We start from the raw sequence: 27,375 nt of genomic DNA, 5'->3' as shown, positions 1-27,375 counted from the left end.
GAAGGGGGGGGGGGTGTTCGTGTGTGTGCACGTGCGGGCACCCGCCCGCCCACACGTGTTTGCTATAATAAGGAATATTAGATGATTGGAGAAATCTGTACAATCTGTCCCTTATGTAATATGTTAATTTCCTCTTTTTGATCATTGTACTGAAATTGTGTAAGACTATGCTCTTGTTTTTAGGAAATACATACCAAAGAATTTAGAGGAGGGGTATCATGCTTGTAACTCATCTCAAAGAGTTCCAAAGTAAAAAATTATATAATTATACTTATGTACACGTATAAAGTATATGTGTATATATCTAGGTCTCTCTCTATATAACTATACTATAGCTATTTATCTAGAAATAGAGATGGAGAATGATAAAGAAAATACAGTAAAATGTTAACATTTGGAGAATCGAGTAATGGGTGTATAGGGATTCTTTGTATTATGTTTGCAACTTTTCTGTAGTAATTACTTCAAAATAAAAAGAAAAGAACAGCAGAGCTGGTTGCTGTTCCTAAGTTTCCTTTGTAAATAAACGGTTTTCAAACGGAGGGTTGAAAACATTAATAACTTTTGAAATGAATTTAGCGAAACCAAACCAGAATTTTCAAGAGAGAGAGGGGAGGGGAGTGAAGGGGAAGAGAGGGATTGGGAGGAAAGCGGAGGAGGAGTGGAAAGGAAAGGAGATGATAATAGAATAGAACAGAATAGAATAGAATGGAAGCGAGCGTTGCAGATTAGTAAAGGCAGTACTATTTTGTTTCAGTTCTCCAGAGAGACAAAAATGGATGCACTGGGTGGCGTGGTCAAAAACGCTGGAAAGCCACTGCACTGACGAGTAGAGTCTGAGCCAAAGACTGAATCAGGGTTCTTCCGCCCGCCCGCCCCCGGCCAACCCCTCGCCCCCTCTGCAGCCCTCACCGCGTGGTCCCGCCCCCAGCAGCCAGCAGGTGTGCGCTCAAGCTAGCACGTGGTGCCAGACACTACTTAAGGGCCCACCTTCCCCTGCTTGCAGCTGCCCCCTTCTCCAGCCCTGTCATCCCGGAGCTGCCGGAGGCTCGCGGGTCTCAGACGCATCCAGCCGCTGGGGCTGCAGCCTTGGCATGGGCTCCTCGGGTCCGCTCTGGGTTTTCTTGGCTCTCGCCGTGCCAGGGGTCCTCGGTGAGCTGGGAATGGGAGCACGGAGGTAGGGGCGCGTCTGGGGCCGGGACGGGCTCTGTGCGGCGATGAAAAGGAGACTGTCAAAAGTTAGAAGACGGGGCAGTCTTGCATGCCTCGCTCGCTTTGGGGGACCCCGAGATCTCTCGGTCCTGAATGTCCCCGCTCGCTCCTCCTGGGCTGGGACCACTAGAATTGCAGTCTGCATCAGAGACGCACTATGTGACCTGCCCAGTGTGGCTTGTGGCGTGGAGTGCCCGCTCTGTGCCCTCCGGGCTCCCCGCCCCCGGCGCTCAGCAGGTGCTCAGCGCTCTGGGTCTGGAGGTCTTTGAGCTCTAACGCCCGGACACGTATCCGAAGCCTACTCGTGCTGAGTGCATGCGACTCGGTTGCATGCTCCCCTAGGCGCGGGAGTTTCTGCGCACACTGAACTCTCTCCTGCCTGGTAAAAGCAGCACAGCCTCCTGCTGCCTTCCCAGAATAAGAATAATGTCTGATCCCCAGGCGTGGTTCTAAACGACAAACATCTGGAGTTATTTAGAAAAGTTGATACGTGAATAAAAACTGCGGGTTCTTTGTGTTATTTACCTTCTGTAATGGTAAGGGCTCCAGAAGGTGTCATTAAACGTTTATTATAATTTTCTTCCTTCAGATTGGCTTAATTTTAAAGAAGTATTGTAATTTTTTAAGATTGGAGTCTCTAGGTGATAAGATAGTTATAACTTTTTAATAATTTTCAGAGTACATTGGATTCCCAGTTTATTAAGAAGTTTACTGTATACAGACCTCAATACCTGCGTGACTTTTGGCAAGTCATTTCACTCCCTAGCCTCAGTTTCTTCATCGGTAAAGTGAAACTAGAGATAAGCAGCCCTACCCTTACTCGGCTGCTCTGAATATCAGATGAAATTAGGCAAATGAATGTTAGATGTTGGATGTTACTACTAGATGCCAGTAATAAGACTACTGTCTGGACCTGTTTTGATGGAGTCAGCATTTAAGCTTGACCTCGCCCAGCTTGTTAAGGGACAGTGCATACGTTTGTTCTATCACAGTTCACTTTGTCTGCTTCCTGACATTTAACTTTATCCTGCTCTTTAACTGAACATTTCCCCAAACCATTATCTTCATCTCTTTCTCTCCTACATATTAACTCTGAACAAACACACTTTCACAGCATTCTGTAACACCTCCGTGTGTCACAGTTCCCTACCTGACTTCTTGCCAGCATTCCATTCCTTTTTCTAAATTTCAGAGAGGATATTATCAATTGAAAATCAACTTCTTTTCCAGCCCTGTCAATTCATTGTACCCTACAAGGATGCCAGAGCATCCCCTTCCAGTACCAGAGCAGGACCACCCTTTCGGTCATTTAACTCCAGGCGCACGAAAGATCAGGTCTACCTTTCTGTCGACTGTCACAGCTAATGTGCTTCTGTTGTTTTTCTTATTCTTACACCAATATTCTAATCATATTCATTATGATTACCTTTGTAACAACCTCCTCTCTTACAGGTTATTCTGATACCAGTCTTTAACTTTTCCAATGGTGAAAACTAAAATTTAAAAACATTTTTTTCCCATTATTCCACTCCCTTGCTCAAAAATCTAAAAGGGCTTCCTACTGCCTTTGGAATTAAAAAAAAAAAATCTGTCTTCAGACTTTCAAACCTTTGGTAATTGGCTCTCACCTAAGCATGCCCCTCCTGATTCCCCACTGCTTCCTATCACAAATGAACTGCTCATCTTCTTGCCTGACTGACACCCCAAGGTCCTTTGCTCATGCTATACCCACACCCCCTCCTGACTTTTGCATGATGGTTTGATTTACATATATTGTGGAATGATTACCATAGTAAGTTTAGTTAACATCCATCATCTCATATAGATACAATAAAAAGAAAAGAAAAATTTTCTCCTTGTGTTGAGAACTCTTAGGATCTACTCTATTAACAATTTTCCTATGTATCATAAAACCATGTTAACTATAGTCATCGTGTTGGACATTGCATCACTAGTATTTATTTTTCTTATAACTGGAAGTTTGAACCTTTTGACCACCTTCCTCCAATTCTCTCTCCTCCCACTCCCTGCCTCCAATAACCACAAATCTCATCTTTTTTCTGAATTTTGTCTTGTTGGTTTTAGATTCCACATAAAAGTGAGATCATACATTATTTGTATGTCTCTGTGTGACTTATTTCACTATTTCACTTAGTATAATGCCTTCAAGGTCCATCCATGTTGTTGCAAGTGGTAGGATTCCCTTGTTTTCTTAATGGCTGAATAATATTCCATTGTATATATTCATCCACAGCTTCTTTATCCATTCATCTATTGATGGACACCTAGGCTGTTTCCATGAGTTGGCTATGTTTCCATTTGTAAATAATGCCACTGTGAGCATGGGGGTGTAGTTATCTTTTCAAGTTAGTGTTTTCATTTCCTTTGTATATATCCCCAGAAGTGGAATTGCTGGATCATATGGTAGTTCTGTTGTTAATTTTTTGAGGAATCGTGGTGTCTTTTTAAAATACAGGTTTCTGGGTTCCATCTCACCTTCCAGAGATTCATGTTTGCGGTGGGGGTGGCCCAGGAAGCTGAGATTTAACAAGCACTCTGGAAAATTCTGAAGCAAGTGTCTTAAAGAGCAAATTTCCTTCTCAGAGTGTTTTCATTTTTCTCCTTTTATCTATTTGCATAAACCAATTCAAATTTCCTGTGCTCTTAAATTTCACTCTTGCCTTGACTGACTGCCTCACCTTAACCAACACTAAGAAAATAAAATCATCAAGTAGGAATTCCCTTATTTTCCAATCATCTACCTCCATCTGAGATCAGATCTTTTTCTCTCCTCTGGTTAAAACCTGCCAAGGGCTACCCATCACATTAGGACAAAATCCATGCTCCTTAACCTCAACTCCAGGCCTCTGCTTCTCTGAAGTTCTCTGTACTCCTCCCTCACTGACTCTTCTCCAGCCACACTGACCTTCTTCCTATTCCTTAAATGGAGTCATGTTTGTTTAGCTGTGCACTAGGTGTTCCTCTCTTAAAATGCCCTTCTATGGGTCATTCCTTACCTGCCTCCTCAACATTCAGATCGCAGCTCCACTGACACTTTTCTGTGATGCTCTGACTCTTACCTGAAGTAGTCTATACCCCAGGTCACTCTCTATCACATAACCATGTTTTATTTTCCACAGAGCACCTATCATCATATAAAACCTTCTTACTCATTTACTTGTTGTTCCCTCACTGGTATACAAGCTCCATGAGATCAAGGCCTTTATCTGTCTTTATTGCCTGATGAATCTCAGTACATGGTATTACCATCAACCAAGTCGCTCAAGTCAAAAGCCTAGAAGCCCTTACTGAATCCTCCCATTCCCTTAGCCCCACATTTAAGTACAACAGAGTCACCCATTTATCACTGTCTCCTTGTGCTCAAGCTTCATTTTTTTTGGTCAAAGCTACTATAATAGCTTCCAGACTGCACTCCCTACTTCTGAAAGTAAAAGTCCAGTCCATTCTCCATCCAACTGCCAGACTATTTTTTTTTAAAGTTAAATCAGGCCATGTGACTCTCTTGCTTGAAATCTCCAGTGACTCCTACCCAGAATAACACGGGGACATCCTCCTGTGGACTAAGAAGCCCTGTGCAATCCTACCTTCTGGGCTTTTTAACTCGATTCCATTTCACTCTGATCACTAAGTTCCAGCCACACTTGCTTTTCGTTTATCCCTAAAGCATAGTAAATCCATCCCTGCTGTTAGGCTTCTGCCTAAAATGCTTTTACCCAGCACTTTACCTGTCTGGCACCTTCTTATCCTTCAGTCATAACTCAGATGTCTCCTCTTCATAAACCTTCTTTAATCGTCATAACTGAAGTCATATGCCATCCTGTCCCCTCTTTTTTCCAGTGCATTACATTTTGATACATCACCCTGTTTATTTCCTTTACCTACCATCTATTTATTTATTGGTATTTATTTATGGTCTCTCTCCCTCTATTGTAATATAAATTCCATGAATGTGAGAGCCTTGTGTCTAATGTTCACTGATGCACATTCTGTGCTTAAGACAGTATCTTGGTTCATATGCACACCCATCATTGAAAAGTGATCAGATAGCCAGAAAACCCAGTGTTATGTTATTTGATCATAATAATTCTCATTATCAATAATAATTTTTCCTCCTACCTGCTATCTGACCTAAATTTCAGGGTTATTTTGATCATCTTGTATATTTGTTCTTCATTCATTTCAAATGGATTTCTAAGCCAGTCCAGGTAAATCCCCTTAGACACAAATAAAGAGTTAAATGTATTTCTGTTCTCTAGAAAGTCCTTTGCCTAGTTACTTTTAACATGGTTCAAGGGATGTGTATGTCAATGTTTTGTCACTATATTCTATTTTAGATACAGTCATGATCTACACTGATGTTTATTCCTGATTTTAAAAAGATGTGAAGAGGGTCCAATGACTCTTAAGAAAATTAATGTTACTTAATGGTTCATAGGCTAACTTTCCCTTTTCTGATATGGAAGAGAACACGATTGCTGGAAATTCTGTCCTGTGACCTAGGATTTTGGCAATATCATTACTAATAAAAGCTGGTGTCCCCCGAGAGAGAGGTGTCCCTAAGTCTCATTGAAGATAAAAATTTCCCATTGTTTCTCATCCAGAAAGTATGATTCTTATCTCCTTTCACCTTCTACTTTTTTTGCTTCAAGATCTTGGTTACTTCTCAGTCCATGTCATCACTATTGATTAAATCTTTGTAAACTCAAATTGGTTTTCAGATTGTGGAAAATTATTTAGGATTGTTCTTATTCACGTTGGATAATTACAGGTTAAATCATTTGATTAGGGTGAGATAGTACAAATAACAGCAGAATTGTGAAGGTGGTCTTCATTGAGGTCAAACCCTGACTTTCCCTATAGAGTCTTGCCGTTTTGCAAAAGTATGCATTTGGAAACATTTGTAGGCATTAATGGAGGAAACCAAAGGAGTTGAGGAAACAAATAGGAGACCTACAGTGGGATCTGGGTCCCAACAGTAATGGCTATTCTTAGATCCTGTCCATATGACTTCTCCAACAGAAGTGTTGGGCTACAAAAGGGCTGGGTCTGGCCACAACTTTGGGAGTTCTGTGTTTGCCTTTGTGTCAGTTAGTCCATGTTTGTTCTTTGACTTGCACCTGTATCAGTTTCAGATTTGTTTGAAAAAGGAGATTTATAAATTTGATATTCGAATATACCACCATTCTGGAGTTGAAACTTGAACTCTCTTTCACACCTAGAAAAATTCTTTTCCAGGTACATCCTCAAGTATCTGGGTGTTACAGTTTCTTACCCATCTCCTAGAATAAGATTTGTTTCATCTTCATCATCATCATCATAATTATTTTAAGTCACAGAGAAATGTCTTGAAAAAACTGGCTCCTTTTATCTGGTACCCATCAGGAAGTATTAACTCTTTTGGGGGTATAGTACTCTACTAGGTTAATGGAATAAAATAATGAAGAATAAAAAGCAACCCTATTTTCTTCTTGCTAGGACCTAAAGGTTTAATGACTAAGATAGTAATGTTAATTCATAAAAGAAATTTTAGAGGATCATACATGTGATGAGCTTTCAAGGTCTGATATACTTGTTTCCTGTGCTATTCCAGAAAAGTTTTTACTTATAAGGTTTTAGTTTTTATTTATGAGGTTGTAAGAAGATAGAACAACTCCAGGGCCTTTATGGAATTTTATTAAGAAATGATTTTCTCCAGCTCTTCTTCTGAAGTCTATCCTAAAAAGTCTTTGAACTCCCGAGCTTATTTCTCTTGCATTCAACGTGCATTCATACTGCAAGATATATTTTCTTTGACCCATAAAATATTGACATCTTGGGTTTACTGTCTAAAGATCAAAGTTGTCATTGTAACTGGTGACAAAACAAGCCAAACAGAGATTTTAGTCTCTCTTAGTTTTGATATTCCTGTGGTCTTTGTCTCTAGGTCAGTGTAAGTTCCTGCCAAGGTATCCTTTTGCTAAGCTTAAAATTCAGAGTGATCAGTCTGAGTTTGCTGTTGGGACAACTTGGGAATATGAATGCCTTCCTGGGTATGTCAAGAGGTCATTCTTTATCACCTGCCTAGAGACCTCCAAGTGGTCAGATGCTCAGCCAATCTGTAAACGTGAGTAATCAGTAATAGAAGAATCTTTGGGTCTATAGCATGTCTCTATGGGCTAACCTATTATTTTCAAGATAAAAGATGAGAAAGTTAGTAAGTAATCTCAAATGAAAAGGGCTCCTAGGTTCTCCATGTTTTCTTTTACTCCTAAGGATATTAAGTATCAGGTATTGGGGTTAAGTCGCACAGCTGGCCAACCCTGTTTACCCTATAATCTTCATGACCTTATTCTATGGTCTCTGTACTGTGTTACAGTGATCTTAGAAGTTAGTTTACAAAGAATATTAGTTTCACCTCATATTAGTTTTCACCCAACTCAATTCAAGAAATATTTTTGAGTAACCACTGGGTATGAAGCATTAGGCTAGATGGTGGGGATTGGAAGAGATATAAAAATTAATCTGCTAGTCTCTGTCGTTGAGGAAGTCCTATGTTATTTGTAAAGACTGGTTTTTAAACAAATACTGTACTATGGTGTAATTTCTTTTCTTTATAGAGATAAAATTTTATGATATCATAGAGAAGTAAATAATAAGTGCTATCTAGGAGGATAGAGAAATCTAGGCATTACAGACAGAGGAAACAGCATATACCAACACATAAAGGTATGGAAGAACATGATGTCTCCGGAAAATAGAAAAATTTAGAGTGGTTAGAATATAAGGTGCATGATGAGGAATAGTAGTTGATTAAGTGGATTGGAGTTTAAGTGTGGTGGGCCATGCATTCTTTTCCAATAAAGTAAGTCACTGTAAGTTTTTGAAAGTGGGGAGTGGCATGACCACATTTGTACTTCTGAAAGATAATGTGTGCAGCAGCATAGAAGATGTGCTGGACCAATGGCGACCAGCATTAGAAAGGTAAATCTTATTACTCGATGATCCAATGAGAGATTATAGTGGTGGCAAAATAGTTGGTTTGGAGAGAGATTTCTGGAATCCAGTCATGAAAACTTGGTGATCTATTGAATTAAGGGCAGGGGGTAGAGAAAATGAGTTACAGATAGGAAATGATGACTGTGAGGTTTTTGTGTTTTTTGTTTATTTTTTAAGACTTGGTAGATGTTGCCATCAACTGACAGAATATAAAAAGGGGAAATAGAGATTATAAATTATGGCTGACTACAAATAATGTTTGCATCCATGCTCAGAAACAGACTACATGCATTAAACAAATAGTGTTAATGGAGTTGACTGATCCTTTGGAAGACAGAAGTTTTGTAAATGGCCCAAATTTCTTTGAATAAACATAAGTAGATTACTCAGCAAGTCCAGTCAGGTTGGAATTTAATGTAAAACACAAAACATCCCCCAAATCCCAGTCCCAAATCCTGTTTTGTCTTGTTCTCCCTTATAGGTAAATCATGTGTGAGTCCTAGAGAACTCCTCCATGGCTCTGTCCTTGCACCCAGGGGTATCGTGTTTGGGTCAACAATTACATATTCTTGTGATAAAGGGTGAGTCACCAGGAGACATCTCCAGAGTACATGGATATTAGAACGCTAGTTTCAACCAGAAATCATCCATCTTCCAAAAGAGAGCTGAGTAATTGCCACCCACCCTTAACCATAGATAAGTAAAAAGAGAATCACCTCTCTGATCTGCTCCAGAGGAAACTCTTCAGGATTACCTAGTAGAGAGGATCCCTAGAAGAGAAAAAGGTTTTGGCTATTCTTCTTCCAATTTTAAATCTTCAGTGTTACTGACCAGGAGGTCAAGTTTCATTTGTCTTTAGAGTGTTGAATCTTTTGTATGAGTCCTTAATCTGTCACCATTATTTGTCATATATGGTGTTCTACTCTTTGCCATTCTTTCAGTGGGGAAAGAACTAAGCTTTCCTAAAATGTCCAGCTGGGAGATGATCACTCATCTCTTTGTCTTTAGATATCGACTCATTGGTGACTCCTCTGCCACATGTATTATCTCAGACAATATTGTAACCTGGGATAAGGAAATGCCTTTTTGTGAATGTGAGTAGAATTTTCCCTTTATTGCACCTAGGTAATTCCTCTTGTCCCCCTCCAAAAAGAAAGTGGGCATCTACACATCAAAATAAGTACCCAGGTGGGTTACACTTGGCTTGAGTAGTTCTGGACACAGATCTGTGGTTTATCTTCTTCCATGCCCCCAATCCCATTACACATTCCTTTGCTTACTGTCTTTTGATGGTACATTATCTCATAGTGAATAAGTGCTCAAATCTAAAATATGCCACAAGATTACACACTGCCAACTTTAATCCGTGCAAAATGTACGCCACCCTAGGTGGCTTTTTTTAACAGTTTATCTGTACTCTGGGGGTCAGGACTGGTGACCAGATCATATTTTTGTGGGTTTTTATCAGGCCAGTTCCATGTATCTTCTTACCTTGCTACTTCCCAATTAGAACCATCTTTGAGATGAGGATACAGAATTTCAATAATAGGGGTTAATTGTAGGCTAAGTGGAAGTTTGGTTTGCAAGAGTTAAGACAAAATTCCCAGAAGGTATAACATTTACATGCCTTCTCTCTTTCTCTATGTACCCCATCCTCCCCAAGCTATTCCTTGTGAGTCACCCCCAGCCATCTCCAATGGAGACTTTTACAGCAGCAGTAGCGAGGACTTTCACTATGGAATGGTGGTTACTTATAAGTGCCATGTTGGACAGAATGGGAAAAAGCTGTTTGATCTCGTGGGTGAGAAGTCAATATATTGCACCAGCAAAGACAATCGAGTTGGCATCTGGAGCAGCCCTCCCCCTCGGTGTATTCCTGTAGTCAAATGCCCAATTCCAGAAGTTGAAAATGGAATTATGGAATCTGGATTTAGACGCTCATTTTCCTTAAATGATTCTGTGATGTTTAAGTGTAAGCCTGGCTTTACCATGAAAGGCAGCAACACAGTATGGTGCCAACCAAACAGCAAATGGAACCCTCCACTGCCAAGGTGCTTCAAGGGTGAGTTGGGCTGAAACTTTGGGGATCTAGAAATAAATTGAGACTTTGGGAGGAATAGATATATGGTACCTATGAGAAGAGGAGGATAAAGACAGTGTATGTAGTTGGGTATCCTGGCTAAAGAATTTAAAAGTAAACTTTGAAAGTAGTATCTAAATGTTGAAGAGTTGGGAAATGTACTAAATTCTGGGGCAGTGCTAGATATGCATTAATGTAGGGGAAATTAGAAGACACTTAAAAAAAAATGCAGGTAGTACCAGAGCTAATGATCAGAGATTTTAATATGATTAAAATTATATGTGATTGCCAACAAACACATGAGATTCCCAACAAACACATGAAAGAATGCTCAACATCATTAATCACTAGAGAAATGCAAATCAAAACTACAATGAAATATCATCTCACACCCGTCAGAATGGCCATCGTCAAGAAATCTACAAACAATAAATGCTGGAGAGGGTGTGGAGAAAAAGGAACCCTCTTACACTGTTGGTGGGAATGTAAATTGATACAGCCACTATGGAGAACAGTATGGAGGTTCCTGAAGAAACTAAAAATAGAACTACCATACGACCCAGCAATCCCACTACTGGGCACATACCCTGAGAAAACCATGATTCAAAAAGAGTCATGTACAAAAATGTTCATTGCAGCTCTATTTACAATAGCTAGGAGATGGAAGCAACCTAAGTGTCCAACAACAGATGAATGGATAAAGAAAGTGTGGCAAATATACACAATGGAATATTACTCAGCCATAAAAAGAAATGAAATTGAGTTATTTGTAGTGAGGTGGATGGACCTAGAGTCTATCTTACAGAATGAAGTAAGTCAGAAAGAGAAAAACAAATACCATATGCTAACACATATATATATGGAATCTAAAAAAAAAAAAAAAAAACAGGTCATGAAGAACCTAGGGGCAAGACGGGAATAAAGAGGTAGACCTACTAGAGAATGGACTTGAGGATACAGGGAGGGGGAAGGGTAAGCTGGGACAAAGTGAGAGAGTGGCATGGACATATATACACTACCAAACGTAAAATAGATAGCTAGTGGGAGGCAGCTGCATAGCACAGGGAGATCAGCTCAGTGCTTTGTGACCACCTAGAGGGGTGGGATAGGGAGGGTGGGAGGGAGGGAGACGTGAGAGGGAAGAGATATGGGGACATATGTATATGTATAACTGATTCACTTTGTTATAAAGCAGAAACTAACACACTATTGTAAAGCAATTATACTCCAATAAAGATGTTAAAAAAATCATATGTGATTAGATTTTATTTAAATGAGGATAAAATAAACTCTCAATCCTATTGGCCAGGCCAATGGGGGAAATGGGCTGATCAGAATTTGATTCAAATTACTATAGGTATTATACATTCTCCTATTGAAAAATGTAGCCTTTATGGAATAAGGCTAGAGTTAAGGTCAAGTCACTTTCCCCATTCCCCCTTTCTCCCCTACTCTTATTGGGAAGTGCCTGACTTACTAAAAACCTGGCAACATTGGGAGCCACTCCCATAAGGCTCAGAAACTTCATCAGTGGTTTGGAAAGCAGGAAGAAAGAGGAGATTTTTGGTGGTAAAAATGCATTATAATAGTTTGATTCCCTTGGCTACAACATTAATGAGAGTATATCCATTTAAATGAAATGGGAAAATGATGAATGGGAATAATGTTTCCTGGCATAGATCAAGGTACAGAAGGAAGATAGATGCAAGGTTGATCATGTCTAAAATATGTAACACATGTTAGCCCCACTGCACCTCACCCAAAATAGTGTCTGCCTTATACTTTGGAGAATTGACATGACCACCTTCATCCGACTCCTGCCAACCTCAAGTTGGCTTAGGTTGTAGAGAAGAAAGTTCTTATTTCAGAAATAAAAGGACTCTGGTCCTGCTCTTTTCTCAGGGTGTCTACCACCTCCACATATCTACCACGGTAATTATAACAAATTGGATGAGGAATTCTTTGCAGTTGGACAGGAAGTGTCCTACAGCTGTGAGCCTGGCTATACTCTCATTGGAACTAACCCTATGCAGTGTACCTCCTTGGGAACCTGGAGCCATCCAGCCCCCAACTGTGAAGGTGCCTAAAGGTCTATTCCATCTCAAGGAAACTTAGCTGTTTCCTGACTCTTCATGTGCCAGCCTTGTCTCTTTTTTCCTAGCGAAATCATGTGATGCCATTCCAGACCAACTTCTCAACGGTCATGTGGTAGCTCCTCCTAATCTCCAGCTTGGGGCAGAGGTTGCATTTGTTTGTGATAAGGGGTGAGTGCAAGGTGATGGGGCCTGACTTGGGGCCTATGATCCATAGCTAAGCATTGCAAAGTGTGATCTTTAAAGGTAGTTAAATTTTTTTCTCTCCTTTACCCTTTATGATTAAGAATTCTGTTATTAAGCAAATTCCATTGATTTCCTCCAAATGTGTATATTGTGCATGGCCAGCCAAACCTGAGAATTATCCTTTCATCATTTGCAAAAGCAAAGTTTGGGCTCCGAAGTTAAGGCTTCTATTATGGAGTCTGAATAGATGTTGGGGATTCAGTAAGAGGGGCTCTTTGAAGTGAGATTAGGGAACAAAGTCTTTGATGTTTTCTTTACTAGGAACTGAGGTTATTCTCTTCTAATGGTCAAGAAAATCTTGATATTTGGATGCCAAAGAGGAAAGAGAGAATTCAAGAAAAGAACAGATCATTAGGACTGTTTTCTCTGTGTTTTTAGCTGGTCTGAAGTCCTCACATAGCTTGGCTGATTCACAATCTTAGACATTTTCCTTAAGCCAGAAATGCTTACAAAAATAGAGGCCATTAATACCATATACTTGAGAGAAGTGATGAATTCCATGCAACCGAGAATTGGTTTCTTCTGGTGATGATTTGCTGCCCCTTATTGTTTAAGGTACCGGTTAAATGGCCAATCTTCCAGTCAGTGTGTCTCAGAAGGAATGAGAGTACTCTGGAATAATAAGTTTCCTGTCTGTGAACGTGAGTAGAAAGCAAAAATAATCAAGTATGGATCGTGCCTCTTGATTTTTAGTGTATTCTCATGCATTTATCAATTATAAAATCTTATCAATATGAACATATATATGCCACTCTTCTGTATGTTCTAGAATGCAGACCAAAACTAAATTTATTCAGTTGACTACATATGGTATTGAGTATTCTATGTGTATAAGGATAAAGGCTCTCGAAAGTTACCCCTACTGAAAATGAATAGCACTGATGTGCTGAAATGGTTTGGCTGTGTCTTCTTATGCCATTTCCTCATCTGATGAGCAATTCTTGGAGCTAAATGGAAATCAACCAGAAGTTTTGGAGGTTGGAAGTTTTCCCTTTATTCTAAGACTCACTCAGGAAAGGTGTGCATATACCAACACAACTATAAACAATTAATATTCTTCATGCCTATTAGGACAAATAAATAAAAGGTATGAGGTCACTATTCCAAACCTCTGATCACTTCCTGTGGGTCTTTCAAATGGGACCAGCATCAAAGGATGACAAATGACTTGCAGTGAGGCTGCAGTATCTTTTGTAACGGGACAGAATGTGGTCTCACTACTTATAGCACCAGCTGTGTGTTTGAAACTGCACAATTAGTATGTTCCAGGTACTGTACTTGCCCCTTTCAGGTAGTTTTGTGTCACTGGATTCTCATTACAACATTGAATTATACTAGACTAGGAAACTGAGGCTTAAAGAGGGTGAGACTTGCCTAAGGTCACACAGCTATTGAATGACTGTGGGGATGTGAAACCAGGTCTAATGAGCCCAGATTTCATTAGTCCATGTGCCTTTCCATGTGTGATTAGTATGTCATTAACATATTATTTTCATGTACTGTTTGCCTTTCGTTTCATTATTAAAGTTGATTGGACACAGAACTATTCAATAAATTCTGTTTCATTGTTATTGTTTGGTCAAGATGGCTTATAGTCCTATATTGCTTTGTTTGCTGAGGATCAAGAGAAAGGTAAGAATTTAGGAACTTGGGGACAGGCAGGGACTATGAGTAAGAAATAAATTATGCAAATTTCTAAGTCTATTTCTGAAAAAGTGACATGACTTATATTTGGACTTTTATCTAAATTTGAATCTTATTGTCATGATCAGTATGACCACATATTTTCTTTTCTACTTTGCAGGGATTTTTTGTGACCCTCCTCCTCCTATCAAAAATGGGCAGAATAGTTATCATTCTAGTCCCATAGCTGTTAACGCTGTGGTGAGGTACAGATGCTTGAGTGCCTTCCGCCTCATTGGAGAAAGTATTCTTTTTTGTATAACTAAAGACAAAGTGAATGGAGTCTGGGATAAAGCTGCTCCTATCTGTGAATATTACAATAAAGATTCTATTTGCTCTGAGCCCATAGTACCAGGTGGATACAGAAGTAAAGTGTCTAGACCACCATACAGACATGGTGATTCTGTGACATTTACCTGTAATACCAACTTCACCATGAAAGGAAACAAAACTGTTTGGTGCCAAGCAAATAAAACATGGGGACCAACACCCTTACCAACCTGTGAGAGTGGTGAGTAGGATGAAAATAAAACTGATTCAGGAGCTTGGAGCCTCGCATTTCTGTGCAGATTAAGTTTGGTATCATTCTGAAGGAAGAACAGTGTGTATGTGTGAATGGTAAGGGTGGAGGGAGGAAGCAACGGAAAGGGTGAAAATTACTGGCTTTTTCTCAGTTGTAGAGGGATATAAATGTTCATTCAACAAACATCAGTAAAGCAAAGAATTTTAAAGTGTAATGGGGAAATCTAACTAAACACACCTAATAATTGAATGGAATAAGTCCCACAACGATGGGGGCCAGAATTTTTTGGACTGCAGGAATTGGGTTTTACAGTTTTCAACTGCATATCTGGGTTATTGTTAAAACGAGAAGAAATGTGGGTTCTAATAGCAAAAACACAATGAGTGGATTTAAAATTGATCTATAAAAGCTGTTAGTATAGTCTGGCAGAAATGATGTGCTGTTCTCTTTGGCCTCTATAAATACTTTCTGAGTGATCCACTATTTTTCAAACTCATGTCCTAAGCCATATCATTTCAAATCAAGTAACTTTGAAAATAAGAATTACTGTAAGCTCTTCCTTTCCTTATTATTTGGTGTGGTTTATGTTGCTGCTGAACTCTAAATCTGAATTTCAGTTATGTAATTATGGGAACCGGCAATATTTGACAAAAATTATACCATCAAAATAAGGTATTTATTTTCTTAATAAAGAACAATATTGATAAATTCTAAATTGATTAAAGAGTTGAAAAAATTATTATTAGAAAAATATGGTAAACAGATATATAATCTTGGAGGGAGGGAAGATCTGAAGATAGTCTCAAATGGGGTGACCATGCAAAACAATTAAAGATTATAGATAGGATTAAAGATTATAAAGATTTAGATAGGCCTATATGTATTGACATGGAAAGATACAGATTATTAAGCAAATAAAGCAAGGCCTAGAATAATATGTATTGAGTATACATACACACACAAAATATGTGTGTAGATATATCACATATAGAATCCAAAAACACTATATTACTAGTATCTGGCAGGAAAACCCCATAAATAACAACATGCTACTTTTGGAGCAGAAAATAGGCTTAAGGGTAGAATGAGAGTATGAGTGAAAATGGACTTTTTTTTTGGTAATTGAAGTTTTTCACTCTGCAAATGTGATTCATAAAGTGTAACTAAAAATAAAAAATAATGTACTATTTGTGGTATAAGATGGATATAATTAAACCATACCTGTTTGATCTTTAAAAGACTGAGTTGAAAATTAATGACAACTGCTTAGCATAGACCATGTATCATTTATTTGGATGTATGTACTAAGTCAAAATACAGACTGTGAAGGAGCTATCTGATGACCTTTTTCCTAATGTGTGTGTGTAAAGATATCTCCCTGGAGTGTCCATCACTTCCCACAATCGCCAATGGGTATCACACAGGGGAGAGTGTTGATTCCTTTGCCCCAGGAATGTCTGTGACCTACAGCTGTGAACCTGGTTACTTGCTTCTTGGCGAAAAGACCATTCACTGTTTGTCTTCGGGAGACTGGAGTGCTGTTGCTCCCACATGTAAAGGTACCCTAAATTTACAATCAATGTTAAGAATTTGGGCTACTATGTTACTTGCCACACTTTGCTCATCTTTGGCTTGTTTTCTTAGAGGCACAGTGTGAGCCTCCAGGACCATTTCTCAATGGGCAGTTAAAGAGGCTCACAAGCCTTCGGGTTGGTGCAACTGTGAACATTTTCTGTAATGAAGGGTGAGTGTCTAGAGGGCCTATGAGATTTAATTCATTTGACTTATGTGTGCATGGTGTGTACTGTGAAACCTGCAGAAGGTTTCTCTGTGACGGTCGATGGACAGCTTAAGGTTGTGACAGATAATGCCAATAAAAGGAGTTGGTGCCCACAAATTAAGTGAATTTGGATTTTAAATAGGGGGTTTTGTTCTGCCTAATAGTTCTGAATGACCTCCCTTTGTCTCCAGGTATCGATTACAAGGCCAACCTTCTAGCCAGTGTGTAATTGTTGCACAGCGTACTTTTTGGACCAAATTTCCAGTATGTGAAGGTGGGTTAAGTGACTGGTTTGCAACTAGTTCCTTGGCCAGAGGTTCAACGGGACACCACATTCTCAGCTTAACTGAAAGTTTTCATCCATTTCTTACTATATAGGATCTTATAGAGCAAAGATCTCCCCCAGAGATCTTTAGATCTTTAAGGGTTATGTTGTTCACTGAAACATCCTTGAATTACCTCTTTGTCCTTTGCTTACTCAAGTAAAACAGGGTTTCTAAGCTTTTCTTTCTCTGAAAACTATGTACAATTGCCAGCCAGGCCATGCACATAAAGGAGATTATATACTTGGTAAAAGATATCAAAGGATCAGCAAAGTAGATATATTCAGGAATAAAGTTTTAAATCATACTTTCTGAATTATATTGCTATAGCCATTTTGACAGATTCATTACAGATTCCAATATTACTGTCCCTGAACCCAGGATGTGAGAGTGGCATGTAGCAACACCCGAGACATTCTTTGTTTGTAGTACAGTTGGAATCTTGTCATCTCTCTCTGTAATTTCCTAGAAATTCTTTGCCCACCACCTCCTCCTATTCTCAATGGAAGACATACGGGCAGCTCTTCAGTGAATGTTCGGTATGGAAGCACAGTCACTTACACCTGTGACCGGGGCCCAGAGCAAGGAGTGAACTTCATTCTCACTGGGGAGAGAACTATCCGTTGTACCACTGATAGTCAGAAGACTGGGACCTGGAGCGGCCCTGCCCCACGCTGTGAACTTTCTGTTTCTGGGGTTCGGTGTCCACCTCCCCAGATCCTAAGAGGCCAAATATCATCCGGGCAGAAAGATCAATATTCCTATAATGACACTGTGGTATTTGCTTGCGAATTTGGCTTCACCATGAAGGGCAGCAAGGGAATCCGATGTAATGCCCAAGGCACATGGGAACCATCGATACCAGTCTGTGAAAAGGGTGGGTATTCCAATGCTCGGAACAGGTGTCACTGATTCATCCTTCTGAAGCGTTAGAGAAGGGGTTATGGACTTTTCCAACTTCCAGTCCCCTCAATTTTACAAAATATAGTGAAGATAAATTATAAAGAAGGCTTTTTAAACACTGTCTCCCATTCATTTTGTAGGATTATCCTTGGGGGGAAAAATCATTAGGTACCACTAAGTTGCCTATTTCTTTAAAGGGAAAACAACTGGGAAAAAATGTTTGTCTTAACAGTGATTTCTTAAAAGAAAAGTGATTTTGACTTCAGCAAAATAACCCTAAAGATAGGTCAGAATCTCCCATTAGAAATGTACAAGATGATTCCTTGTACAACAGAGGAATTGGAGCACCCAGTGGGAATGGAAAAAAAAAAATCTGCAGCTGCCTAAATGCAGAAAAAAAATTGACAACCACTGGTCTAAAATTACCCAAAATTGGGCTGCAAGATTTCTTCTGTACTGTACAACTGCCACCAGAGTGGAATTGTAGCATAAATGTCACTTTCTTTGGCTCAGTTTCTGTCTATCATTGTTTACATAAGAAAAATTCTCTGTCTTTCCTTTAGATTGTCAAGCTCCTCCTAAAATCCTCCATGGGCAAAAGGAAGATAGACACATGATTCGCTTTGACCCTGGAACATCCATAAAATATAGCTGCGACCCTGGCTATGTGCTGGTGGGAGAAGAAACCATACATTGTGCCTCTGAGGGAGTGTGGATACCCACTGCCCCCACATGCAAAGGTTCCAGGCTTTGAATGTTGATGTTTTTGGTTTTGAGATTGCCTTGAGTTGATTTCTCATCTTCCTCTCTTTTCTTAGTGGCAGAATGTGAACCTATAGGAAAGCAAGTCTTTAAAAAACCCAAGAACCAACTTATTAGACCAGATGTCAACTCTTCTTGTGATGAAGGGTGAGTGAGGACTGTCTCAGTCTGAACTACGTCTGGCTTATCAGTTACACTGCAACCTCTGTGTAGGAGTTTATCTCAAAGACCCCCCTGTCATGTGTTCATGGAAGTGTTGATCACTATTTTTCCCTTAATGGAAACTATGCTGTGCAATGGGTGGGTCGTGCTGATGCTGGCTACGTTTTTGTTCCTATTGATTCCTGTACTGAAAGTAATGTGTCTGCTATTGAGCCAATAGCTCTTGCTTAGGTTAGTGGTCACCAGATGGCAAAATGTCATGACTCTTTGTCCCTAGGTACCGGCTAAGCGAGAGTGTTTATCAGCAGTGCCAAGGCACAATTCCTTGGTTTATGGAGATTCGTCTCTGTAAAGGTGAGCAGAAAAATAACAAAGGATCTTGAATAATGTGAGATCTATAAATATGAATAACAGAGGGTCTAGAATCCTGTGAGATTTCTGTTTTAGGCATGTTATGGGATTAAGAATATTAGATTCCATTCTATTCACTTTGTCAACAGTTATAGTTGCACAGTTTTGCTTTCTTTTACTTCAAAGCCTAGCAATCACTTAATTTAAATGCACTTAGTTACTGATTCTCTTTTGTGATATGGGAGAATAAGAGTAGTGAGGTCAATGAGTATATGAGCCACCATCCTTAATTTTGGTACATTGTAGTTTAGTGGAGAGAAAGGGAACTGGTGTGGGATCTGAAGTCAGATTCTATTTCTACTGCTTATTGACTGGGGGCAATTTATGTAACTTCTCTGAACTCTAGCCTCTTATCTGTAACATTAGCATCAGACTGCAGACCTCAAAGTTATCATAATTAAATGGTACTATCCCTCCTTTGCAGATGAGACAATTGCCTGTCAAAAAGTAGATGTTCAATCAACAATAAATATTTTTGGCTAGCCTATCATATCACCGCAGCAAAAAGATGTACCATCTCAAAAAAGTTTAATTCTATCCCCCTGTGCCTTTTATTGACCTGCTGGTTATTAAAAAAAAATTCTTTTCTTTAATAATTTGCTCTCAGACTTTACTGCCTCACAATATGATATTGATCTACATCTTCACTTTTAGCACATTACAAAAATCTTTCCTATGAAATCTTTTAAACTGAATTTTGCGTCATAATGAGCTTTGATAGAATGCATATCATCACATTTCACCCATATCCTTCAAGAAACCTGATAACGAAAGATTCATACCAGCCCCATTTCTCTTCTTTGGTGTTTAATACTGGAACAGAATTGTACAGTAACTTTTCTTCTCTCCAGATATCACCTGCCCACCACCCCCTGTTATCTACAATGGAGTACACACAGGGAGTTCCTCAGATGTCCTATATGGTACCACAGTCACTTACACATGTAACCCTGGGCCGGAGAGAGGAGTGAAGTTCAACCTGATTGGGGAGAGCACCATCCGTTGTACAAGCAACGATCAAGAGACGGGCATCTGGAGTGGCCCCGCTCCTCTCTGTAAACTTTCTCTCCCTGCTGTTCAGTGCTCACATGTCCACGTTGCAAATGGGTACAAGATATCTAGCAAGGAAGCCCCATATTTCTACAATGACAGTGTGATATTCAAGTGTAATAATGGATTTACTTTGAAGGGCAGCAGTCAGGTTCGTTGCAAAGCCAATAACACCTGGGATCCTGAAATACCAGTTTGTGAAAAAGGTAAAAACTCAGTGGAGAGGAAAATGAGATATTTACTTGTTTATTCTTGTTTGTTATCTCCCACCCAAAGCTAGAGTTATGGAAAAAAGCAAGGGGGCATAGATTACTGTCCCATTTCTTCCATTCTGTAACAAAACAGTCTATGTGTGTTGTTGTATATATTCTTTGTGCAAATGCTCCCTTGGATCTGGGATACAGTCAAGGTAGATAATTGAAAGGATCTTTTTTAAGGTTCTAGGTTCCTTCAAAAGAGCAGAAAGCACTCAGTAATGAATAAGAGCTTGATGATCTTTGGCTTAAAAGTTTCAGACTGTCTATTGTCAAACGTTGTATACTTAGTGTTCTTGAGTTTTTGTTGGTATTTATGTGGGAAGTTTTTTCTTTAGGCTGTCAGCCACCTTCTGGGCTCCACCATGGTCGGCATACAGGTGGAAATAGGGTCCTCTTTGTCTCTGGGATGACTGTAGACTACACCTGTGATCCTGGCTACCTGCTTGTGGGAAACAGATCCATTCACTGTATGCCTTCAGGAAATTGGAGTCCTTCTGCCCCTCGGTGTGAAGGTACTTTCAGTTCCTGAGTTGTCTTTCTCTTTTATGTCAGCCATGTATAAGTAATTCCAACTTTGCTCCTCTAGAAGCACCATGCCAACCTTTGAAAGAAGGTCTTCAAGGGGTTCCAGTTGGTTCACCTGTGGTACCAGTTAATATGTCCTGCCAAGATGGGTAAGTATGATTCATTCTCAGAAAGGGTGTCCACCTTGCTTTGTGCATTAATTCTAGTCTCCGTTTGTCTTGGTGACTCCCTCTAGAGGTTCCTCGTTGTCACACTAACAGAGATTGTGAGGTTCCAAAGGTCTAAGTAGCATCTCTGACTTTTCAGTCCTTTCTTGACATGGAAATGGCTTTGCTGGGAGTAACTCTAAGTCTAAAGTAGTTTGCTTACTTGAAGGGCCAGGAGTTTTGACTCCTTTCTGCCAAATTTCTTATTTAGAAGTGCCTCTGTATTAGTGGTTTGAGGAGGCTAGGTTTCAGAGATGTGATTTTTAGGAAGAGAAAACGTATTATAATCTCTCTCTAGGTACCAGTTGACTGGACATGCTTATCGGAAATGTCAAGATGATAAGAATAGGGTTTGGTTCCAAAAGATTCCACTTTGTAAAGGTAAGTTAAAAAAAAAGTTGTCAGTGGGTTGTAGGGGTTTAAAGAGAACAGGTCACTACAGAACTAATCTATACCTTAACAGTCGATGTGTTCTAGCTCAGTGTACATAAGAAACATGTTTTAGTGTTTGGATGGTACTAGCATTGGGAAACAAAATTGTCAAGTAGGATATGAGTACAGCTGGCCCTCTGTATCTGCAGGTTTCATAATCATGGAGTCAGTCGACTGCAGATCAAAAATATTTTTTAAAAAATCCTGAAAGCTTCCAAAAGCTAAACTTGAATTTGCTATGTGCTGGCTACTATTTACCTAGCACTTACATGTTATTTACAACTATTTACACAGCATTTACATTGTTTTAGATATTATAAGTCATCTAGAGATGATTTAAAGTATATGGGAGGTTGTGTGTAGGATATATGCAAACACTATGCTATTTTATATAAGGGGCTTGAGCATCCTCAGAATTGGGTATTGATGGGGGATTCTGGAACCAATCCCCTGCGGATACCAAGGAATGACTGTATTTGCCATATACCTGCTAATTGCTCAAAATTTTAAAAATAACAAATATAGACTCTTTCTCTATTTCATGAGAACATATCTGTATTTCTTCCTTTCTTAATACTTTACTGTATTTTCTGAACTTTTTTTGGAATGAGTATGTATTATTCATGTAGTCAAAAATTTAATAAAGCTTTTTAAAAGAAAGCATAATCTAGCATCTAAAATTTAAATAACTTAATAGCTACGTGCACTACATGCAGTTGCATAGTTTTATTATTTAGTTTTACAGTAGCTGATTGAAGACTGTCCACCATGGTGTACTAGCTGAAGTAGAATTTCCTAATCTCTTCTGCAGTTATCCACTGTCAACCTCCACCGGTGATTAACAATGGGAGGCACAGGGGTGTAATGGCAGAACACTTTCTGTACGGAAATGAAGTCTCTTATGAATGTGTCCAAGGATTCTATCTTCTGGGAGAGAAAAGTATACGGTGCATAAGTGATTCTAAAGGACGTGGATCTTGGCGTGGACCTCCCCCACAGTGCATAAAATCTCCTCCTGTGACTCACTGCCCTAATCCAGAAGTCACACACGGATACAAGCTGAATAAAACTCATTCTTCTTATTCCCACGATGACATAGTACATGTTGCCTGTGATCCCGGCTTCATCATGAATGGGAGTCACTTGATTAGGTGTCATACTGACAACAAATGGGTGCCAGCTGTACCAACTTGTATCAAAAAGGGTAAGATATTTTCAGGACTAAAATATGGGATGTTGCACAGAATAAAGAAAAAGGGGTTTGAATCTGCACTTGCCATGCCACCTAAAGAAAAGCAAGTAAAAGCTCAGGCAGTCATATTATTTTACAAAATACCTGCCTTGCCTTATCTTCTCAGCCCATTCTTATTTTCCCTTTTCTTTCTAAACTTGTTGAAAAAAGGTACATGAAAGGATAATCATTAACTTTGAAACTGATGGAGTCTCCCAAGTTTATTATTTTTATTACTTTAGAATGGGGAAGATGCACATACCATTTTGGGCAAATGTTTGGCAGTAATATTGCTCGATAATTTGATATTTAAGGCTGTGATACCAGCCAGAAATGGATCTTTGAGTATTCTGGAGAATGGAGCTGGCCTTAAAACTCACTGAATTGTCTTATAATTTTAGTTATCATCGGTAGTTTTATTCCTATCAGTGGCTATCTACGACAGAGGCTGCCAACTGGCGACCAAGAACTGAGTTCAAAACTGTTTTCTTTGGCTAGCACAGTAGTCTTATTTTAAATGAAACCCATCTCCACCACCCAAGGCAAACAGTGAACCTGTGATACAGTGAGGGCCCCCTCTGCTTTCCTGCAAGGTACCAGTATCTTGAATTGGGCAGTGGCTGCCATTTTTGGAAGGACAGGTGCTCTGTGACTTACCATATCTGGTGGCATCACTTCCTGGCTCCTGTAGATATTTGAGGGTGTGACCCTTGACTACAGCCTTTTTACCATTTAAAGAGAAAATAAAAGATTACTATTCTCTGATAGATTACAATTGTGGGCTGTAACCACTGATGTTTCATTATCTTACATTTGACATTTGTCTTCAGATCATATATGATATAGGTAGGAAATGCAAATCTCTGTCCTGTACTGTTTGGTTTGGGCTAAATGAATATTTTTGGATACTGACTAGTTGGCTTGTTGCCTGCCTTCTTTCTGTATCGCTATCACCCATTTGCTGGCTATGCGTTCCTCTGTACTAAATTAAAGATCTTTTATAAATTGGTGTCTAAGCTTTCTTAGGATGTCAACGTCCATTTAAGATCCCCCACGGAAATCATACTGGTGGAGACATAGTTCGATTTTCTCCCGGAATGTCAATCGTGTATAGCTGCAACCAAGGCTACCTGCTTGTAGGAGAGGCAGTCCTTCTTTGCACACATGAGGGAACCTGGAACGGACCTGTCCCTTATTGCAAAGGTGTGTTGTTTATTTGTTTTCTTATTTTTTAAATAAAATTTGTCCCAAAAAGATATATTCAGTTAGGTACTTTCAACTTAAAATAGTCAAATAAATGCATTAATTGGATCATTTAATTAACTGCACTTAATTGGATTAATTTAATTGGATTAATAGATGAAGTCATCTAAATACTGCAAAATAAGAAAAGTGGCTGAGGCTCTATCTGAGCTATCACTTATGTAGTCATTTAAATATGGAAAGTTGAAGTCTTTATGTAAATCAAACAACTAAAGTACAGATTGAATTTACACTGTGGTTACAGTTATAAGTGCGCATTTGACAAAATACTTATAAAAAGTAAAGTTATCTTTTGAGTATGTTTCCTCTAAGTGGTGATAGGATTATGGGTATATTTTTATAAAAGTTTCAGAATGTCATTTTCATTATAATAAGCAGTATATAGGAAATATGAGTAATGAATTAATACTGAATATTAGTTGAGCACTTCTTACCATATGCCAGATACTGTGCACAGCACTTTGCATGCATTATCTCATTTAATCCTCCTGAGAACCATATCAGTGATTGGTGCCGTTATCCCTGTATTATAGATGAGGTCCCAGTAGAATGGAGAGATTTGTAACTTACACAAAGTCCCACAGCTAGAAAATCCTAGAGTCAGGTTCAAATCCAAAATCTCACACTATTGGCCCCTACAATGAAAAGATGAAAGAAGAAATGAGGAAGCATTTACATGTAAGAAGAATTGGAGAATAAGAGTCAAAGTTGATGAAACAAAAATTCAGAAGTCTTAATGTTACCCATTCAGCCCTCATCATTTCTCTAAGAAGCCATAAAAATTACTCAACATTATTGGTTTAAAAACTAAAGCACAAAGAAGGAAAGTAATCTAGTATGATTACCTGGACGTTCCTGAGGTAGATGGCTGACACTAAAAGGCTATGCCTAGGACATCATTTTGTGTTATTTCAGTGAAGTTTTACTAACTGAGAATAAACTAAATTGGTTTCATAAACCTTTCCATTAAGGGCAGTATCTACGTTCTTGGTAAAATGTCAAAATATGACTCAGCTTCAATTAGATTTCTTTAATTTCAGAGGTGAACTGTAGCTTCCCAGAGCATGTAAATGGAATCCAGAGTGGGCTGGAGCCTGGAAAAATGTATCAGTATGGAGCTGTCATCACTTTAGAATGTGAAGATGGGTATACCCTAGAAGGCAGTCCCCAGAGCCAGTGTCAGGAAGATCACAGATGGAACCCTCCCCTGGCTGTTTGCAAATCCCCAAGTAAGTGCAAAGGGCTTCACTGCAGCTCCTACTTGTTTCACTGGAAAGACGAGAGTGAGCGGTATCCCTCAATGTTAGGGACCCCTGGGTTTTAAATTGACATAGGTCTGTGACCAGTGGTATAGTAACAGACGAATTTGAAGTCGGTGGTCTATTGTAGTAAAAGTGAGACTTTCTGAGAATGGGAGAAGTAAAGAAAGAAAATAAAGAGAGAAGAGCACTAACTTAAAAGGTGCAAAACTAACAACCTTATAGAGTTGTCCTTTGGTATCCTCAGGGGCATTGGTTCCAGGACCCCTTTGGATACCAAAATCTGCAGATGCTCAAGTCCCTTATATAAAATGGCATAGTACTTGCATATAACCTGTGCATATCCTCCCATATACTTTAAATCATTTCTAGATTACTTATTATACCTAATACAATGTAAATGGTTGCTGGGCTCGCAGTGTGAGTTTTGCTTTTTGGAACTTTCTGAAATTTTTTGCTTTTTCGAATATTTTTGATCTGTGGTTGGTTGAATCCACAGATACAAAGGACAGACTATTTTGAAAGGAGTTGCTGCTGAGACTTCTGTTATTGCTGAATCTTGATTTACAAGTGCTTAGCAATATGACAGGAGCCTCCAAAAATATGTTAAGCAACCTGTTGTAACAGTTAATGTTTGCATTCTGACCTGAGAAATCCCTGATTATAAAGTTGAGTTTATTGGTTTTTTTCATGGATGAACTACCCCAACTTAATTAAGGTGGAAAAAAAATGTAAAGGCCAAGGTAGTTGTTACATAAGAAATGAAGAAAAAGTGGGTAGGGACCTCTCTGGTGGCACAGCGGTTAAGAATCCACCTGCCAATGCAGGGGACACAGGTTCGAGCCCTGGTCCGGGAAGATCCCACACACCACGGAGCAACTAAGTCCGTGTGCCACAACTACTGAGCCTGTGTTATGGAGCTTGCGAGCCACAACTACTGAAGCCCGCGTGTGCCACAGGTACTGAAGCCCGTGCGCCTAGAGCCCATGCTCTGCAACAAGAGAAGCCACTGCAATGAGAAGCCCACACACCACAACAAAGAGTAGCCCCCTCTTGCCACAACTAGCGAAAACCTGCACACAGCAACGAAGACCCAATGCAGCCATAAATAAATAAATAAATACATTTATTAAAAAAAAAAAGAAAGAGTGGGTATAATTCAGGGTTCCAATACCTCTTTTTAAGTAGACTTAGAGAGGAGGGGGCTGAGATTAATTTCTGGGACATTACCATGGGACTTTGAGATATGTGGAACCATGCAACTAGACTAATATTTTCATGATTTTGTATTCTCCTTAGGCTCACTTGTTCCTCTTATTTGTGGTAAGTTTTCTTAAATACTTTGAAGAAAACTTCTAATGGTGATTTATAAAAATGTATGTAAAATGTGAGGCCCTATATCCTGACTGCTAATTTTTTTTTCACTTTAACTCATAAGAAGTTATCTTTTTTTAAGTGTTTTAAGGATCTTTTAATGTGCACTTCACATCACAAACTGTCACTTTTGGATAGCATGGAATAAATGACTTGAACAGCTATTCCCAGTTTTTAAATTGAAAGTTAAGTTTACCAAAAATTTAGTTTAACTCTTGGTCTTTTGCATGATTTGGTTACTATCAAAATAGGCTGGCTTATTCTGCAGTAACAAAATATATTTCACAACTGACAGTTAAATGTTGCTATGCAAAGTTGTGGGATCCTGGTGTCCTGAGCTCCTAATTTCACCCCAGTGACAAGAATATTACTGATAAAACTGAAAAGAACAGAAAAGCTCACCAGAAACTTGACTGGAACCTTGTGGTCAAATGCTTGGTCCTTTAGATTAAATACGGACTGGATTGAATCCAAAACTTTAGGCCCACATATGATGATCTAGGAATTCAGTATTTATATGGCTGAAGAATAACAAGTAGAAAAGTCACATAACATTTTCCCCACTAGAAAATGGCCCCACAGTCACTTCAAAACAAGGTAGGTC

General features: G+C 39.2%; 1 protein-coding gene across 2 annotated transcripts in view; it reads left to right on the top strand.

Annotated features, from left to right (window-relative positions):
• Positions 1 to 1,010: 1,010 nt before the first annotated feature.
• CR2 (complement C3d receptor 2) overlaps positions 1,011 to 27,375 on the top strand; it is a 34,367-nt gene continuing 8,002 nt past the window's right edge. Inside the window, exons 1-24 of one of the 2 annotated variants that reach the window (XM_007471649.1) lie at positions 1,011 to 1,152; positions 7,157 to 7,336; positions 8,690 to 8,789; positions 9,217 to 9,302; positions 9,872 to 10,270; positions 12,191 to 12,367; positions 12,450 to 12,552; positions 13,183 to 13,268; positions 14,432 to 14,821; positions 16,204 to 16,392; positions 16,478 to 16,577; positions 16,805 to 16,887; positions 17,406 to 17,813; positions 18,403 to 18,579; positions 18,658 to 18,748; positions 19,041 to 19,117; positions 20,026 to 20,430; positions 20,817 to 20,993; positions 21,068 to 21,155; positions 21,511 to 21,593; positions 22,456 to 22,848; positions 23,893 to 24,078; positions 25,179 to 25,367; positions 26,697 to 26,720. In XM_007471649.1, coding sequence (XP_007471711.1) covers positions 1,095 to 1,152; positions 7,157 to 7,336; positions 8,690 to 8,789; positions 9,217 to 9,302; positions 9,872 to 10,270; positions 12,191 to 12,367; positions 12,450 to 12,552; positions 13,183 to 13,268; positions 14,432 to 14,821; positions 16,204 to 16,392; positions 16,478 to 16,577; positions 16,805 to 16,887; positions 17,406 to 17,813; positions 18,403 to 18,579; positions 18,658 to 18,748; positions 19,041 to 19,117; positions 20,026 to 20,430; positions 20,817 to 20,993; positions 21,068 to 21,155; positions 21,511 to 21,593; positions 22,456 to 22,848; positions 23,893 to 24,078; positions 25,179 to 25,367; positions 26,697 to 26,720 — 4,249 coding nt within the window. In that variant the 5' untranslated portion in view covers positions 1,011 to 1,094. The remainder of the gene's footprint in view (positions 1,153 to 7,156; positions 7,337 to 8,689; positions 8,790 to 9,216; positions 9,303 to 9,871; positions 10,271 to 12,190; positions 12,368 to 12,449; positions 12,553 to 13,182; positions 13,269 to 14,431; positions 14,822 to 16,203; positions 16,393 to 16,477; positions 16,578 to 16,804; positions 16,888 to 17,405; positions 17,814 to 18,402; positions 18,580 to 18,657; positions 18,749 to 19,040; positions 19,118 to 20,025; positions 20,431 to 20,816; positions 20,994 to 21,067; positions 21,156 to 21,510; positions 21,594 to 22,455; positions 22,849 to 23,892; positions 24,079 to 25,178; positions 25,368 to 26,696; positions 26,721 to 27,375) is intronic. The other variant, XM_007471650.1, reaches the window with a different exon arrangement.

This window comes from Lipotes vexillifer, unplaced genomic scaffold, assembly GCF_000442215.2.
Source record: "Lipotes vexillifer unplaced genomic scaffold, Lipotes_vexillifer_v1.1 scaffold1979, whole genome shotgun sequence".
In the NCBI taxonomy this organism is placed as follows: domain Eukaryota; kingdom Metazoa; phylum Chordata; class Mammalia; order Artiodactyla; family Lipotidae; genus Lipotes; species Lipotes vexillifer.
Note: the sequence above shows the minus strand (reverse complement) of the source record. Positions and strands in the feature narration are given on the sequence as shown.